This window comes from Diorhabda carinulata, chromosome X (assembly GCF_026250575.1).
Source record: "Diorhabda carinulata isolate Delta chromosome X, icDioCari1.1, whole genome shotgun sequence".
In the NCBI taxonomy this organism is placed as follows: Eukaryota; Metazoa; Arthropoda; class Insecta; order Coleoptera; family Chrysomelidae; genus Diorhabda; species Diorhabda carinulata.
Window position 1 is genome coordinate 31574820 of NC_079472.1, and position 18048 is coordinate 31592867.

The following is an 18048-nucleotide window of genomic DNA, read 5'->3' on the forward strand; positions in this document are numbered from 1 at the left end:
GTGGGAAACGCCTTTATTCGGATTTGGTAACGTCAAGTTACTGAATTTCGAATTATTTTTTCGCGTCAGCTCGTTTACAAAAAAAACACAATTTCGCTAAATATCAGAAAAATATTTATTGAAAAACATCAAATAAAAAGTCCAGCCAAGGAATTCTGCCCGATAATGTCTTCCACCCTAAATATTTTCCCGATTTTCTTCTTCTTTTAATACTGATTAATATCGATACTAATAAATAGGGTGGTCAATGAGTGAATTAGAAATCTGATAGAACCGTTAATCTATTCCAAAGTTTTGGTTGTTTAATTAATTTTTTTTTTCCAAATTAGTTGAAACTGTGTAGAATGTAATTTTCTACAACACCATTTTGAAGCACGTTTCTAGAGTTATCATAACTTAGCTTTGTCCTAGCTCGGTTCACTGAAATTCGGGTTAATACTTAAAAGGGTCAACCCTTTCAAGTATCTGTTATATATTGTCTGTCAAGATTTATAACTGTTGTTCTACTTTATAAACTACTACCGTTGATTCATGTTTCTCACAAACATTACTAAAAACGATAAAATAATTTTAATACTATCGCACATACATACAAAGAAAAAAATTGTGTTATTGTCTTGACATTAGTTTTGACCCGAGAAGGAACAGAAAGGTTAGAAAGGAGACTAAAAGACAGAGTCGGGGTTTTCGTTAGAAAATTAGTGCGTGAATACTATTTTGCGGAACGAATTCCCGAGCACCATAAAAACCAGAAAGGTCAGTCATATAATGCGAGGTACAGCATATGACATTCCTCACCTGATTATTCAGGAAAAGGTTCGGGACAGAAGATGGATAGATCGTGAAAAACCATTAGAATATGTGACTGGAAGTGAAATAACTATTCGATCAAATTGTCATGGAGATAACCCACGGTTGAAGACAAGAACATCACCAAAAGAAAAATACCAGATTCGTTGTTTGGTTTTGATGTCATCGACTCCCATTATCTCCCTAATTCCGTCATTTTTTTATCCAGTCCCTCCTGAATTTCCTCATAGTTCTTCTCTAGAAAACCATTTCGATCATCTCTAGCATTTTTTCCGTAGATTGTTCGATCTGCCACTTCCGGGACTTTATACAAAAAATTCGGGGGAATAATGCTGTGACATAAATAAAAAAAATCTCATACGATCCATCGTTTATGATTTATAAGGCGTTGAAGTTGCGAAATACTCATAATTAGGTAAAATTTCCGAATTATACATTCGAACATTTCTTAACAATACATGTACAACCTGTATAACCTGAAAATAGCGATTTTTTTTAACAAAAACTTATGAAATACGTAGATATTTAGATAGTTGTGCATACCAAGAAAACCGTTCGCCATAAAGAAACATTCTGAAAAAAATTATCATAAATTGTGATTATTTATTGTAAATACTTACAGAAGGTATTAAAGCGCAATCAAATATTTCTAATTGAACTACTGCTGCGTGCAGATGTAATTTTGAAAAGGTCATTATTATAACCAAACAGAGTGGTAGTTATAATAATTGTAGGTTATCGATTAGTTATGAGACCACTCCTGTAACAAAACGATTCGAAGCCATAGCTGGGAAATGTATTGCGTAACGTAATTGGTGAGAAAACCCAGGAGGACCCGATAAAATATTTTCGTTTAAGATCTTAAGTTGTAGAAAGGGTTCTACGCAAACTTTAAGAAATAAATTATTGGAATCATCATTCGAGAAAACGGAAATATTAAAATTTTTGAATTCATTTGAGTGTAGATGTGAGTTTATGTTTGTAATTAGTGGTTTGGAATAGCTTTTCCTCAACGATATCTCCTCTTTTATACAAAGGTATAATTATTGTCGTCTCAAGACAATTTTGAAAACTGAATTTTTATTAAAGTGATTTATGAATTCCTGTAGAATCGACAACACATTTAATCGGTATCAAATGGGAATTTATTTTATTCTAATCGTTTTTTTTTAATATAGAGCGAACCTGATCTGTTATTTTCATTTCTAAATGTGAATTATAACCTAAAAATCGCATTGTAAGGTGCTGAAAGGAGCAAAGTTGTATATATGTGTGTTTTTCAGAGTAAATTCATATTTGAAATTAACATTCTTATTTATCAAATATTAATCAAACAGCAGTTTGATTTAATACATAAAAATAATTCTCTGTAGTTCAACGTATCATATCGTCAAGTTTTATTTCAGTTTTCATATTTTCTTCTACAACAACATGGATTATTATGAGTCTTCCTATTGTTTAATTTTAGTTTTTTCAGTTGAGTTTATGTTAACTTTGTTTTCTTCGACTCCATCTTATTCAATAAGTTTCTCTTTCTCATTACATTGAATCTAAATCCGTTATAGAATTCTCTGTCATCTATTTTTTCTCATTCTCTCTTAGTATTTTCACTTTTACAAGTATTTACGGATAATTTGATAGTAAATTGAAATATTTCAACATTGAAATGCAACCGTAAACACCTACAACTATCTAATTCATCCTTTCCACTTAATCCTCCTACTATGATCCTAATTATATTTCAGTATCTCTTCATAGCTTGTTATTGCCGATATATCTCTTGGGATATAATTGCTATCATATTTTGTAGCAACTCCTATTTAGGAATCCAAATTAGGTACACTAATTTCGAGATCAGACGAGTTGGTTATAACAAAGTTTGATTTAATAGTTGGGTATTAGAATAATAAGAAAAAAAACTTGAAATACTATAAGAAAGAAGAAGAAGAAACCCCTATAGCTATAAAATCTGTTGTTTGATCGGTATACAACATGAAAAAAAGAAGAAGACCAAAATGTATTTGAAATAAAAAACAGAAATGAAAACAGACAGAACAAGGAAAAAAGTGGTATAAAAATGAAAGTAGAGAAAGCATTAGAAAACTATCTAAATCTAGACAGGATGGAGAGAACGCTTGAAAAAGGTAATTGAAAAAATTATTAGCAAAAACAATATGTATTTTAATTATTGTAGATCACATTAAATGATTCTAATAGAAAATTTGACATTCTTCTAGATTGTTTCGAAGCGCTATTTGTACCTTTAGATCGATTTTACATTGTATCAGATCATTTGAGATTATTCTAGATTTTTTAAAGCGCTAGATCTATATTTAGCATTATAGATTGAATTAGATTATTTTAGATCATATTGAAAAACTTGAGATTATTCGAGATTGTATCGAGTCTCTAAATAGATTTAGATCACTCCAAATCTCTCTGATTGCTTGAAATTTGTTTAAACAACTATATATACGATGTGGTAAAATATAGTTTAGATATTTGTTAAGAATTTGAGATTGTCAATCACTCTCTATCTCATGATACAAGACAAAAGATGATTCTAGATGATTTTAAAATAAAATTATGCTTCTAAATTGCTTAATGGTATTCAAAGTAACCCTAGATCATCTTAAATAACTTCTAGATTAACATTCTAGCCTTTAAATAGATTCAGATCCCTCCAAATCTCTCTGATTGCTTGAAATTTGTTTAAACAACTTTATACAATGTGGTAAAATATAGTTTAGATATTTGTTAAGCATTTGAGATCTTTCTAGAATCTTTCAATCACTTTATATCTCGTAATATAATACAATAGATGATTTCGATCATTTTAGAATAAAATTATTCTTCTAAATTGCTTATTGGTATTCAACGTAACTTTAGATCATTTTAAATAACTTCCAGATTATCAATCGTGGCTTTAAATAGATTCAAATCTCTCTGATCGCTTAAAAATTGTTTAAACAACTTTATACAATGTGGTAAAATATAGTTTAGATATTTGTTAAGCATCTGAGATCTTTCTAGAATCTTTAAATCACTTTATATCTCATGATATAATACAGTAGATGATTTCGATCATTTTAGAATAAAATTATTCTTCTAAATTGCTTAATGGTATTCAAAGTAACCCTAGATCATCTTAAATAACTTCCAGATTATCAATCGTGGCTTTAAATAGATTCAAATCTCACTGATCGCTTAAAAATTGTTTAAACAACTTTATACAATGTGGTAAAATATAGTTTAGATATTTGTTAAGCATCTGAGATCTTTCTAGAATCTTTCAATCACTCTATCTCATGATATAATACAATAGATGATTTTAAATAACTTCCAGATTATCAATCGTGGCTTTAAATAGATTCAAATCTCTCTGATCGCTTAAAAATTTACAACTTTATATGATGTGGTAAAATATAGTTTAGATATTTGTTAAGCATTTTAGATCTTTCTAGAACCTTTCAATCACTCTATATCTCATTATATTACGCAATAGATGATTCCAGATCATTTTAAAATAAAATTATTCTTCTAAATTACTTATTAGATAATTCTAGATAATTTAGAAAATTTGGGCTTCTTCTAGTTTGTTTGCCCAATGCAAAAACCAACACCCGTACCTGTATAGTTAAAAAATCTTTTAATTTTAATAGAAATGTTTTCTTAGTGTAACTAATAGTTTATGATTGCGACGTAGTTTAGAGACAGAAATTGTGTTTTCTGACTATCACTCCCGACTGCATTGTACTGAAATTACCAAGTTTGTGTGAGTGCCCTATTAGTTAGTGCCGTTATTGCAATATCAAAGCCACATTACAAATCATATCAAAGTGAGCACTCGCAAATAGGTACGTTTGTCTTGAAATTTGGTTCAATTTGATCATAGTGATGAAGAAGGGATTGAATTTGGAATGAAATCTTCTAGTTTTATGTCAATTCTTTTCATAATCTGATAACAGACGTTAAAATGATTGTTGAATAATGCTCAAAATCGATTTTCACGGTAATAATTATGTTGCGAATGAAATTGATCTTTTTTCCATACTTTTTGCTTTGATTTTCTTTATAAATATCGACGAAATTTAAAAAAAAACCGTGAAAATTGAAATCAAAAGCGGGAGCTTCAACGTAATCCCTCTTTTTTAAATGAATAATGGATTTTTTTTATCAATATTTCCCATTGATGCTTCGTTGCTTTATAGGTTTCCTTTCCATGATTCTAACACGAAATTATTTCGTGGAAAAAAAATGTTTTACTGATTCCCTCATATATAAAACTGAATCTAATAAAACATCGTATTCAGGACAGAAAATCCCATCCGGAATCTTGTCACTTTAGAAAGGATTCTCGCAGACATTGCCTTTTAAGGTTTTGATAAACGTAAGCCAATTTAACAAGATCAAACTCTCATATCGATGAAAAATTGATAAATTCCAATCATATCATCCCTTGTCTTGGATATATTAGTGTAAATGAGATCTTTTATTCGGTTCAACAAATGAAAATCTGGAGATTTGGGTGGCCAATACTTACAAGTCATATCTACCTATCAGGGTATGTTTGATCTAAAGAATATTTGGAATAATGTGCATGGGAACCATCATGTTGGTTAAAAGTACATGAATTATGTCTAGAAAAATCAATAATATACAGGGTAGTGGCCGTTCGAAGCACGCGGTAACTTAATCGGATGGGGTTTAAGAAGAAATACAAACTTAGTTGTTATTCATTGGAAACAACATGGCGGATTATTTTCGCGGTTTATTTATTTCATTCATTCAATGAAAAACATCTTAGAACTGGGACACATTTATTTACAAAATAATATTTCAAATCAGACAAGGAAAATTACTTTAAAAATAAAAGTTTGTAGAAACTTATTTTGTACATAGAAAGAGCAAAAGTTTTAGCCTGTATAGTCCATCATTTTGCTTTGCTTTGTCAATGAATATTTCTCAACTGCGAATTAATGAATTATTTAAACTTTCTTCTATTCAAATATTCCAATTTCACACATCTCCTTCAATGTCTTTGCTATTCTTCAAACTGACTTCAATTCTGACCATTTTCCTAGGAGTTAAATTCATTTCAAGGTCTTCCAGGCACACTTGCAAGTATTTTAAAGCATTTGAAAGATCGTTTGCTTTAGATTGAAGTGCTTTAGAGTTTATAATTTGTAAAATTTTCTAAAGGAAAACCGGTAACAACGAAATTGTAGTTTTACAGTAAAATAATTAGTGATTTTTTAATAAGTATAGGATTTGATTGTGAAAAAAACCACAAAAAATTTGAAAAAATTGATGAAATCTTTATTGGAATCGATAGAACGATCAGTTTAAAGATGATTTCATACAAATGTTGGCCGCCGCTCCGCTTTAGGTCCAATTTTGGCACACTCTCTCCAAGATATCGGCCGGTATTTCACGAATAAATGCTTCAATATTGCATCAATCGTTGCTATTTTATCTCTGTAGACATTAGACCTACAAGAAACAGTCCAAATGCGTTAAATCACAGGATCTAGGCGTCCCCAAACGTGAGATGAAATATTCATCAAAAGCGGCTCTCAATTTGGCTATTGTTTCGAGTGCCGAGTGGCATATGGCACAGTCTTGTTGAAACCACATATCAAGCATGTCCAATTCTTCCATTTTGGACAAAAAAAAAACGTCAAATATCACACGGTAGCACTCGAAATTCACAGTAGCGTTCCAGCCATCATCGCTTTTGAAGATGATGCTCATAATCGACACCAAACAGTGGCTTGTTAGTGGTTTAATGTCCAATAATGTAAACTGGGTTCGAAATTTAGTAACAAGCTTCCGAATAGTTCCCTCAGTAGGCCGACTAAACTGCCCAAAAATTGGAAGAAGTGAAGTGAACTCTCTTATATAGACTAAACTGAACAAGTTTGACAATGACACAAGACACGTGATCTGTCAAAAACAGTGTTGCCAAAAAGATACCAGCAAAAACATCACTCGTTAGCTTAATTTCTCTCATTTGCTTTGGAATTTAGTAAAATGGTTTTTGAGCTTTAACAAACGGAACTTTTAAAGCAAAAATGACATCGGAACGTCCTACACATCTAGTTGGATTTAATGTTGCTAAGTTTGAAGATTCTTCAGGCTTCCCTTTATTACATTTGGCACGACATCTCTTATGATGTTTTGAACTCGACCATAAGTGCTTTTTCATGCTATTAGAACCCTTGTCCACGGCATTTTATCAAAGAAATATTTTTTTCATTTATGGATATTATAATCTGAGTGGATATTGTTGCGGCAGTTTGGTTCATAACCTCAAAAAATCCTAAAAAAGATTCTTTAATCACGAGCGCATTTGGAGTTTCCTTTTCATTTTTATCGATAATATATATAATTTTTGAAATATTTTGAGTTCTATCAAATATCAATTGAGTAAAAAGTTAAATTTATTATTCCATTTACCAAAGCGTTTTCCGCTTTTTGAACCAGAACTCATTTTGACAATAATTTTCATTATTTTCTACTATATTTACATATTTTAATATTTTTCTAATTAATCCAATATAAATTCAAAATTTTGTAACTTTTTCTATGGACGGCATAAACAACGCCATCTATTAAGGTTTCGAGAACGAAATACCGGATAATTTCTAAAACTGACTGGATAACATCTCTTCATTGAAATTTTGATAATATTTTTTGTTAAACTTGTATATTTACGTAGGTAACTTGAATTAATTGAAGATAAAACTGATAAATTTGACTAAATGTTCTAATAATTGTTAGAATCATCCTGTCATCACAAGACACAATTTTTTTGAATACGCATTCAAATGTTATCGTTAATTTATCAACGAATTTTTTTTTGTCTGTACTACAGCGTATAAAAAACATCAAAATGCATCTCAACGTCCGTTAGTATGAAATTTAAAAACAAACGCGAATTCGCTCTAAACAAATTAAGTCGAAGTCGCTTTAGTTTCATTTTCCGCAAGCTGCGTATAACATTTACGGCAAAATCTACGATACGTCGTCACGGCAACGTCGCTTAGAGCATCTCCTATCGCATTTTGAAGCAAGTTTTCAGTGGAATGAACCATCGGAGGTCGATTGGAAGCGTAGTTTGGTGTTTCTGGTCTATACGAGTTCCATCATATTTGGAAACAAAACACGCGGTCTTAACGCGGGAATATTTTTTGAGAAATACTCCGCGGGCTTTCGATTCCGATTTAATTGTGATATGAGAGTGTTTTAAACTAATCGAAATGTATTACTTTATGACCGGCGTGGTGCAAAACTGTGAAAATATTTTGAGGTAAGTCGAGTAAAATAATTATTTTGTGCTATACAGCTTGTCCGAGTAGATTCAATTCGTTCATTATTCGCGAAAGGAATATTTTGGAAAATGCCAAAATTTTTCGCGATCAAATAGATTTTTAATCACACTACAATCATTTTTGAAAAAACAAAACTTTATTATCAATTGATATTCACTTCTAGTATAGTATTAGAATCGTTTTTAGAGGCTTTAGCAAATTTTAATCTACAGATTTTGACTTTAATTTTATGTACGAATACTTAATTCCATATTTTTATTGACGTAATTTCAGAAATTTAAGAAAATAGTACTTTCAAGACGGATTTTTCATCGAAACTACCATAAATTGTTCACAATTTTCCCCTTATTATGATTGTAATCTAAAGAATTATTCATATATTACATATATTTTTATGTCTTTGTAATTTTTTTTGGACGTTTCGTGATATAAAATCATGCCCATTTTTCCACAAAATTCCTCGAACTTCAAAGTAAACTCTATTTATTATCAGACGGAAAGATTTATGAGGATATGCCGCAACTGTGGTTCTTCGTTATCGTGATCCCATGTCCCATATATCCCAAATTATTTACTTTCTAGAGTTTTTAAATTATGTTTCTTGGCATACATCCCACTACAAAAAAAAAATGAAATACGGGAAACATTAAAATTATTAGATTTCCAGTCAACATAAAACCTGTTACCAATTTTTTATTTAAATAGATTATTTAACAAAATTTACGTCGTCTTTTAAAGTTTTCTCTTAAAACTAACTAAGAAAAACACATTAAAGATCAATAAAATCATTCCAACGCTTCTCTAATTTATCCAAGCCGTGTTTGTAGAAGAATTTTTAGCATCAAAATAAGCTTCAGTTTCAGCAATTGTAGTCACTGCGGACAAGATCTGAACTATAGGGTGGATGAGGAAGCAATTCGAAGTCTAATTCGTTCAATTTAATCATCGTTGTATGGTCTTGGTGAAATATTCGACATCGTATCCCAAAATACTGAAGCCATCACCTTTCCAGCTGATTGTTCTGCCTTTGGACGTGACTCAACGGCCGCAGTGGATCCATAATTCATTCATTATCTCATATCAATGCAAAAAATCTGATTTATTGCGTGTAAACATGGCCAAATACTGATCTGAATCATTAATATATTTTTGTTTTCGATCGATGTTAGTTAACGCGGCACCCACTTTGAGAAAAGCATTCTAATGGTTAAATGTTCATGTATAATTGTAAATTTGTGGATTTTTGATATGTTTTCTGAAGTAACTACCTCAATTGGTGTACCAGAATGTTCATCAACATCGGTGTGTCTACGAGCACGTTTAAATTCAGCAAACCACTAAAAATGGTTGTTTTCGTACTTTGAAAACATTGCTAAGCTTGTACAGTATTTTTTTCATCAAAAAGTAATGATAAATTAACATACGAAAATGTTTTGAAAATAACAAGATTTGACACATAGTTTTTTGAAAGTTGGTATTTCATAAACGTCAAATGGCAGAGCCATCTATATGTCAGTCGCACGACTTATTAAGTCATGACATATGGTTGTAACTCAACTCTTTGATCTTCTTCAATTACATCTCAATATTTTTTCTTCTTCTTCTTAGTCTATGAAACTGATCTATTTCATTTTCGATTTGTCTGTTTTTGTTCTTACTTAAGCTCCGTTCATTTTCAATTCAGTTCATTTTTCTAATAGAGTTTTTAGCCAAGGAAAACTTTCAACGCTCTCTAACATCCACTAAAATTAATATCAATTGCTTTCTACGTCGGAATTTCATTTGCCATATTACTGCAAACCATATTCAGGGCATGAGGTGAATGAACGTGAATAAAATCTGCTATTTCGAAATTAAAAACTAACATCAATCGGGAATGAATAATTTATCTAGTTAAATAAATTTAAAATCAGGGGAATTTGATATCGGTTCATATTATAATTATATTTTACAAGGGATGATCTTATATAATTTTGAAAATATTTTCCTAATCGAAATGGAATTCCATTACAATCAGTATTCTTATGTGTGTTTTGTATGTTTTCAGTCGCGTTTTAAACAAAAAATTTCCTTTTTCTGGTTTATTTTAGCCAAAAAATGATTCTGTGTATTATCTAATAGACAGAAATGTTTTTTCTATGGGTTTTCCGAATTTAATTTATTTAGAAATTGGCGGAATTGAGTATTTTACTTTTAATTTGGAGAGAAAAGCGGTTTGATGTTTTCCGAGGGAAATTTGAAAAAAATTGCCTGCTTTCAATTGAATTTGTTCATAAAATAATTTTTTATGATCAAGTTGCTTCTACGAGTTAAATTTCATGAAAAAAATTTTTTATTAAAAGCGTTTGACTTCGAAAATTGGGTTTTTTCAGTTTATTTAGGCCACACAAGGTTTCCTATGTTCAATTTGGTTTCAAACAGTAGTTTTCTAAAGTGATTTTGCCCAAAAATGTTTTGTCTGAGAGTTGTTTGCTCAAAATTAAACTTTTCCGACTTTTTTCTTTTTGATTGGGGCATAAAATGTTTGTATGTTTAATTTGACTATTAAATGTTTTTGTTTGGATGAAAAAAATTTACTCCAAAAAGCTTTTACTGAGACTAATTAATTTTTTTGACTTTTATGTTTCCAAAAATTCGATTTCTTTTTATGATTTTGGTGAGAAAATGCGATATCTGGCTATTCAAAGTTTCTGTTTTTGTGAAAAAATGGCTTTTACGAATTAAATTTGTTTCTAATAATAATTTGATCAGAAATTGTTCATATTTTCATTTTACGCAATTGTTTGGTTGAAAAATTGCTTTTTTGGGTTAAATTTGGACAAAAAGTGTCTTTATGATCGAACTTACTTGAATTTTTTCAGTTTAATTTGTTTATAAAATGTTCCTTTGTTCAATTTGGAAATCAGGATTAAAATTGGTTGAAAATAAATTCCTTTTATGATCTGAAATTGGCTACTTTTACTTTAATTTGGCTATAAAACGACAATTTGTCCAAAAATTTGCTTTTGTAACCTGAATTTAGCCAAAAATTGCCTATTTCCACTTTAATTCGGTGAAAAATAGGCTTTTGATTTGTACAAAAAATTACTTTTCTTAGTGTAGTTTGTTTCAAAAACGGTTTTTTAAATCTAAATTGATTTAAAGGTTACTTTTACGTATAAGTTTGGTACAAAAAGAGCTTTTAAGTTTCCCGTCGTTATCAAATAGCATTTCCGTTGTAAAAGGGCCTCTAGAAGTCTATTTTAATTACAGAATAGTTTTGCTTAGTGTTGTTTTCAAGTTTCTGTCAAATGTCAAATGTATATATGCGTTCTTGAACTCTCAGTACTTTTTGTAATGATTAAAATCAACTATAATTAAAATATGAAGAAAATTAATGATCTAATAACAAATTATTTACTGAAATTCTCATGGACAGATATAAAATTTCTTCAAAGGGTGAAAATAATATTGAAAATAAATGTGATAATTAGGCAACATTATAAACATTAACGTTAACAAGGTTGCCTAGCTAAATGTCAAAATACTCGTTACTTAATATAATTTCCATGACGAGAACAAATTGGTTAAGTGTCAGTTACAACAATAGATAATTGAAAATTTTCAAAAGATTCCTTGTACGTGTTATTCGAGAAAAACGGGAAGGTAAAATTTGAAATTTGTCAACGTTCCATACACGTGAGCTGACAGAAACAGTTGAATCAATCACGTTGTTGTTGTTTTAATTGGAATGACGAAACATTTTTTTCTATTCCGATGGATTATAATAACATTTTTATATAATGTAGAAATAGCAACATATAAATACGAATGTTTTTCCCACAGATCTGGACTAGAATATTCCATATAAAAATATTTTGAATGTTATTTACTGAAACTAAATTTAATAATAGAAGTAGTCCGGGAACTAATAACCTTACACTAAAACCAATAGAAATGATTTTTAGTTTTTAAACACTACTTTAATTAAAAAAATTGCCCAAGACTATGGAAACTGAGGAAATTCCCGGAAACCTTCTGGAAAATTGGTATTTTGTCAATAACGTGGAAGGGGTTGAAAATTTCAATACAATGTATATGAACAAACTTGTAGAACGTGAAAATTTACACAAAAAAGGTCTCTACATATTTTTTCGAAAAATGCTTTCTTCATGAGATAATGATGATAATGGGTAATGTCAGATCTACGCGTCAACAACTCCGAATACTGTGATGCTCGACTAAAGTCCCTATAACTCCCTTATTTTTGGATGAAAAGTCCCAAAGTAAACGGGAATATGAAGGAAAATCCTTCAGCTATTGATATATACAGGCGTATATGCCGTAAAAAGATTTTTCTAATTGTTATCCAAAGCTGAAATATTTTATTTTAATAAATAAACAATGTAGTTTTACAATTTTTTTACTGGATGATTTCGACAAACAGAATTCTATCACATTTTTCTAAACACGTTTTTTGGTTTGCTCATTTTTTCTGATCGATATCTTTGCGATTGACGTGAAAATATCAAAGTGCAGTTTCCTGAAAACGGTCATTCTAGTACTAAGACTCTGCTCGTTCAGGAAATTCTCCAAAACACGTGGAAATTTTTCCGTTAAGGCTCGTAAGTCTTTCTTTGTGACCACAGCTGCATCAATGTGAGAATTCGCATTTCAAAACCAACTATTTTTCGCATTTTTTTCTTGGTAATCTCAACCCAGTTTTATTTTGAAATTTCAAGCTATCGATCAAAAACAACAACGTGTTAATGATTCGGAGCATGTTTGGCCATGTTTTCACGTAATAAATCAGATTATATGCATCGATATGTCACAATGAAGATGAAAGATGGATCCATCACTACACTCCGGAATCAAAACGATCATCAACTGAGTGGACTGCGGCCGGTGAACCACGTCCGGAGGCAAAACAGTCATCTGGGAAGGTTATGGCTACAGTATTTTGTGATACGAATGAAATATCGTTCATCAACAATCTCCAAAAGGGAGAGGAAATTGATAGTGAATACTACACAAAGTTGTCGGATCGTTTGATTGTAAAAATCAACGAAAAACAGTCCCATATGTCGAAGATTTCACCAAGACAATACATCGATGGCAACGATGATTAAATTGAAAGAATTACACTTCGAATTGCCTTCTCATCCACCGTATTGTCCAGATGTGACCCCCAGTGACTACTGGCTATTCTCTGATTTCAAAAAAATGCTCACCGGTAAGAAATTCATCTCTAATGAAGAAGCAATTGCAGAAACTTCACGTAGACATTAATTATTGAATTGAAATTCGAATAAAAATTGTGTGTACTAAAATATAATCGATAAAATTACAAGCGTATTGAATCAACCAACAGTTTTTTATTCCTAAAATCGGTTAGAAATATGAAATAAAGAAAATTGGTATAGAAAAAAAAAGTTATTGATAATCATTTTATCTAAAACTCACAGCGTTAAAATAAATTGAATCCCGTTTAAGTCGATTTAACCGATTTACGAAATCGACAATCGGAAAGTGTCGCTAGTTATTTGGTTGTTAATTCAAAAATAGACTTTCTACAAATAGAGGAATTAATTAAATCGCCGTATTGTCGTTGGGACGACATTTTTTGTATGTCAAAATCATTGGATGGAACAAAAAATTCTGTTTTACAAGACAGTAACGTATCATTTTAAGATTTTACTTTCAATTTCGGAGGGTTGTCGGTCGATTTTTTGCTCACAGTGTATATGAACAACCTGTAAATGCATCAGAAAATACATCATACTACCTCCCTCTTGGCAGTTTCCTATGCAGTCCCGAAGAGTTCATCGACCTATTGCCCTAAATATCCCCGTTTACGCATGTACCGTCTCGTAACAATTTTACCTGAAAATCTACCTGGTTTCCTCCAACAATTATTTAACAACGACCTAGGTTTCCGGAAATTTATATAAAAGAAAATAATTCCTTATAATATAAACATTAATTTACATACTTTGTATCTGCAAGCTTCAAATAATGTTTAAATCATGAGTTTATCTTTCTAATCAAATTAACTAAAGACCAAAGAATCATTATACTGACCTCATTCGATAATCATGTAATAATGAATTTAATTATTAACAAAATTATCACAAAAGACAATCATTTTCAGTAATTATTTTATTTAACCAATTGAGATTGAATCTACTGGAAACAAATCAAAATTTTTTTGATAACTTGTGCGCTAGTCGCCCCTACTTGGTATAAATGTGTCGAAAATCTGTCCAAAGAACATAAAAAGTTTGCTGCTACGAAAGATCTAAAACAAGGATTCTGCTATTTTGCCAATACTATTCGAAATCTACTTCTAGTAGATACTGAAGATGTGGAAACGAAAATGCAATGGAATGGGGATACCTTTCAATGATAATACTACGCTATACATCCTTTGCCTGACAGACCAAAAGACTCTAGAACTCATACAAAAATACAAGAAATGGAAATATCGAACAAATTGACACAAAACATCGACCTGGAGGACGATACAAATAAAACACTCCGAGGAATACGTTGTATGGATATTAAGTAACGAAACTAGCTTTGATAGAAAAAAGTACGCATGCGCTATTGTCTAACGCGACTGTCAACTCTTTAGTCTGTAGTCTACTGTTTCGAATGCGATATCTGCTTTGTTTGTAAACAAACCAGTGTAGCCGTTGCCTTGGCTTGTATAAAAGCTGTTGTTTCATTTTTCCAATGTAAAAAATAGGCAACGGATTGTTGTGAAATTTCACATTAAACTTTAAGCGCTTTCAAGATGATCGAGAAGATGTTGAAGATGATTCACGTTCGGGTCACCCTTTCACGCACTGCTCGTCAAGAGGTTTTTAGTCAATCACAACATCCCAGTGCTAGGAAATCCGCCGTAAATCAAATCTGCATTTTAAAGAACAAAATTTGAGTCTATTGAAGACAGTAACTGACAGAAAGAGGCTGTATTGTTTCGAGCACTAAACGAAGTAATTAAGAAGAGACTCATGAAAGATGTAGCCGCGATTAATGGGACCAAACTTCTGGAGAAAAGCAGCGAGCAAATCCAGATTAAAAAAAGTCAGACCGACAAAACCAAATAACTAATCTGGAACGATCATGTACAAAGAATGTCAGACTGAAGAATATCCAAACAGATCCTAAAGTGGATACCACCAAAAGGAGAAGATGAAGACCATGAAGAAGCTGGAGAGAGGACATAAAAAAGGAAATTCAGGAGAAGTTATGAAAGAAATCGTATCTCAAACCTTTAAGCAAGTAGAAAAACATAGAAAAACAAACATAAGCAGATTCTTGGTGTAATTATAGATGTTATATCAACTAAATTTCGTTCTACATAGAAAACACATTTAATTTATACGCAAAAATAGGGGAAGAAAAACAATTACATTCTCTAGATTTGTTTTTTGTTCCTTCTTGGCGAGATTTAGTTAAAAGATGTTCGCTATTATCCTCGAGGATAAAGGGAAACGATTCAATCGGATTCGTTAGCTTTTCATACTAATTTCCAACCAAATTCTTGATTCTTAACTTTGCAATATTACTCAGATTTTAGTATTGGAATAAAACGAAAAAATTGAAAAGATGTCATATAAGAATGTTTGCATCTGAAAAAACATGAAAGGCGATAAGAAAGTCAACAAGAGATGTCAAGGGATTAAGATTAATCATCGTCGTATGTTATATTCTAGATGAGCAATGTCAAGGGGCGACATTAATTATAAGAGAAGTCAAACCAAACATTTTTTGCAAATGTGCTCGAAGTAAAATATGTTTATAAGAAATTTCTATTCAGCGTTTTTAGTATGAATTTGTAGACTATCGAATTTCATGCCAAGAGACATTTTTAAAATTTATCAAATTAAGTGAGAACAATTTATGACACTTAAAGAATCAGTTTATTAGCACAAATTCTGTATCTCTATCCACATTCTCACGAAGTGCGAGATCCTACGAAACTTCAGAGCTTTACACCAAGAAACGTATAGAATAGAAGATGTCTTGCGGCTAGAACCATTCCATATACTCAGATTTCTGAAGATTCGCATTGTATATAACACTCCCAGAGAAGAAGCTAGAATACCTTGGTATCTGAAGTTATAGTTCCAGTTTCCTTAGCAATAATTGAAACCTCTTAGTTCTTCGATACGACTTTATCCGAAAAATGGCAATAACAAACAGTAATAGCTGGTCATTATCAACAGAAGATCGATTACATGATACAAGAATGAAGTTGTCTCTATTGCCTTCTTTATTATCTCCCAAACCATCTCGTTATCTAACATGTGTCAAAAATATTGCAACTCTTTCTTCATGCATAATGATGATAGTCTGGTGGTTCAATTTAACTCTTCCATTTAGTCCAGGGATTTCTGAACAGTCACCTGTAGCAGCACATTTGGCCATTCTTCTATTAAAACCGCCATATCCTCATTCGTTGTAGCAAACATGGTGGCTTCATACAGTATTTAAACAGATTTTGTCATCATTTATAACTAAAATAACGTATTTTCAAAATGTCTGAATCAAATTAAAATCAAACAGATATGAAACTAAACAAAGCAGAAGATCGATAATCAGATGAATAAATCTAAAAATCGATAAACAGAAGTGACATTGTTGAACCAGAAGGTTAATTATAAGACACGATTAATCAAAAACGTGTAATGCGGGTCGATTAACAAACATTCTGTTAAGTAATCAGCAAACAGAAACTACATTCGAAGATTTGTGATTTGATAAAGAAAAGTTATTATAACGATATTCTGATGCCATGAGTGTTAACAACATACTTTTTATCCCTGAAAACTTTCAAGTTCCCGTAGGAATATCAAATAAACGACGCAATTCTAAAGTCGACGTAGATGAAGAAGATACATTTACCTACACCAAATATAAAGTTTTATTGATTTTCCCACGGGTATCTAACATTTTTCCAGGATGAAAAGTATCTTGTATACCAAATAGCATCTGAATTCGTTTAGCAGTTTTCACGTCAACATAACAAACATTACAACTAGATGGCGTTAAAGTTATATTTATTTTATAATACTTATTTTATTATCCCCTGCTACAGGATGTTTATAATCTATAGAATATTCTAGAATACAAGGTACCGATATTTGTTTATTCATTAAAAAATTGACATGTGACAGATGAAGGTCGTTTCAGACTTTTGTAATGTATGGTTACGTTGAAGGTTAACGCTGTACGTTGTATATCAACTCCGGGGTTTCTGTTTTTGATTTGTAGTAAACAATTCATGCTTTGTTCAATTATATACCTTGTTTGTTTATATAAATTCCCAAATATACAATAACCTAAATTTGAATGTTTAACAATATTACGAACATAATGTTAGTTTCAATCAACCTAGTCCTCGCGTCAGTCCAACTCAGTTCATATTGATCTTTTTGACCTAAGGGGTTCGGCTTTAAAAGCAGTGATTACTATTACATTCGAGTAGTTCGAGTGATGTCTACCGTGGAAATTAATCTTGAACATCTGTAGGTTGTAGCGTTTCTGGAAAAAAGTGCCAATAATTGACGTTCTAGGCGTTCTAGTAGGTGCAGGTACAATTCGCTATAAGGAAAATTTCCTTTAGATGTTTCCATTTGGCCAAATTTGGTCTGAGTGAATCCTGAGTTTGGATTTCCAGTTCACCCGTTGCTGTAATTGATCTGATGTTTCGTTTTACAGGGTTTGTGGTTAGAAACAGTTCTAAGAGACTAGCCAAGTCACCATTTCGATCGGGGTTGATTCATTGATAAGTCAAAACTTACATATAATAATACACAAATAATTATGAACGTTTTAATTTGATTTGAATGGAAGGTAATTGTGGTTATATTGGAAAGAAAAACTTTACCTTATATATTTTATCCAGAGACAG

The 18048-nt window shown here is 31.2% G+C and overlaps 1 protein-coding gene across 2 annotated transcripts in view; it reads left to right on the forward strand.

Annotated features, from left to right (window-relative positions):
* The first annotated feature begins 2814 nt into the window (after positions 1-2814).
* Positions 2815-18048, forward strand: part of LOC130902048 (synaptotagmin-7) — a 95858-nt gene continuing 80624 nt past the window's right edge. The window contains exons 1-2 of one of the 2 annotated variants that reach the window (XM_057813848.1): positions 2815-2954; positions 7688-8122. In XM_057813848.1, the coding sequence (XP_057669831.1) occupies positions 8073-8122 (50 nt within the window). In that variant the 5' untranslated portion in view covers positions 2815-2954; positions 7688-8072. The remainder of the gene's footprint in view (positions 2955-7687; positions 8123-18048) is intronic. The other variant, XM_057813849.1, reaches the window with a different exon arrangement.